At 61.5% G+C, this 496-nt stretch overlaps 1 gene segment (V, D, J or C); it reads right to left on the reverse strand.

The window, feature by feature from the left end:
- Window positions 1-77: 77 nt before the first annotated feature.
- Window positions 78-420, reverse strand: LOC121344154 (the record flags this gene model as incomplete). The annotated part of the segment is given in 1 exon segment: window positions 78-420. A coding segment is annotated over 1 exon segment (343 nt), but the record flags the coding sequence as incomplete, so codon positions are not given.
- Window positions 421-496: the final 76 nt, after the last annotated feature.

Here is a 496-nt window from a genome sequence, read left to right on the forward strand (position 1 = left end):
CTGGGGTTTGGGGACATTTGGGAACCCAGTGATGGGGGCTGGGAGAAAAGAGCCATAACCAGCACCAGCACCGTCACCACGACCAGGAAGAGCAGCAGCAGAAGCAGCAGCAGATTTGGCACAGAAATTGATGCCGGAATCCTCGTCCCTGAGGCTGTTCATGGTCAGCGTCACCGAGCTCTGCCCGTTTTCCCCTGGAGATCGTCACCCGGCCCTGCACCGACGGCGCGTATCTGGTGGTGCCATCATCGTAGTCGATCCCCGCAACGAACTCCAGCGCCTGCCCAGGCCCCTGGCGAACGCACATCAGACTGGTTCTTCCAAAATCGAACCCGGACCCTCGGCAGAGGAGGCGCAGGGACCCCCCGGGGGGCTGGAGGTCCCCCCCGGACTCCAGCAGGGTCACGGCCGCCCGGAGCCCTGCGGGAACAAGGGGAGATGGGGATGGGAACAGCTCTAACATTGACCCAAATCTTGACTATTCACCCCAAATTTT

This window comes from Onychostruthus taczanowskii, unplaced genomic scaffold (assembly GCF_017590055.1).
Source record: "Onychostruthus taczanowskii isolate IOZ18803 unplaced genomic scaffold, ASM1759005v1 scaffold6103, whole genome shotgun sequence".
Lineage (NCBI taxonomy): Eukaryota > Metazoa > Chordata > Aves > Passeriformes > Passeridae > Onychostruthus > Onychostruthus taczanowskii.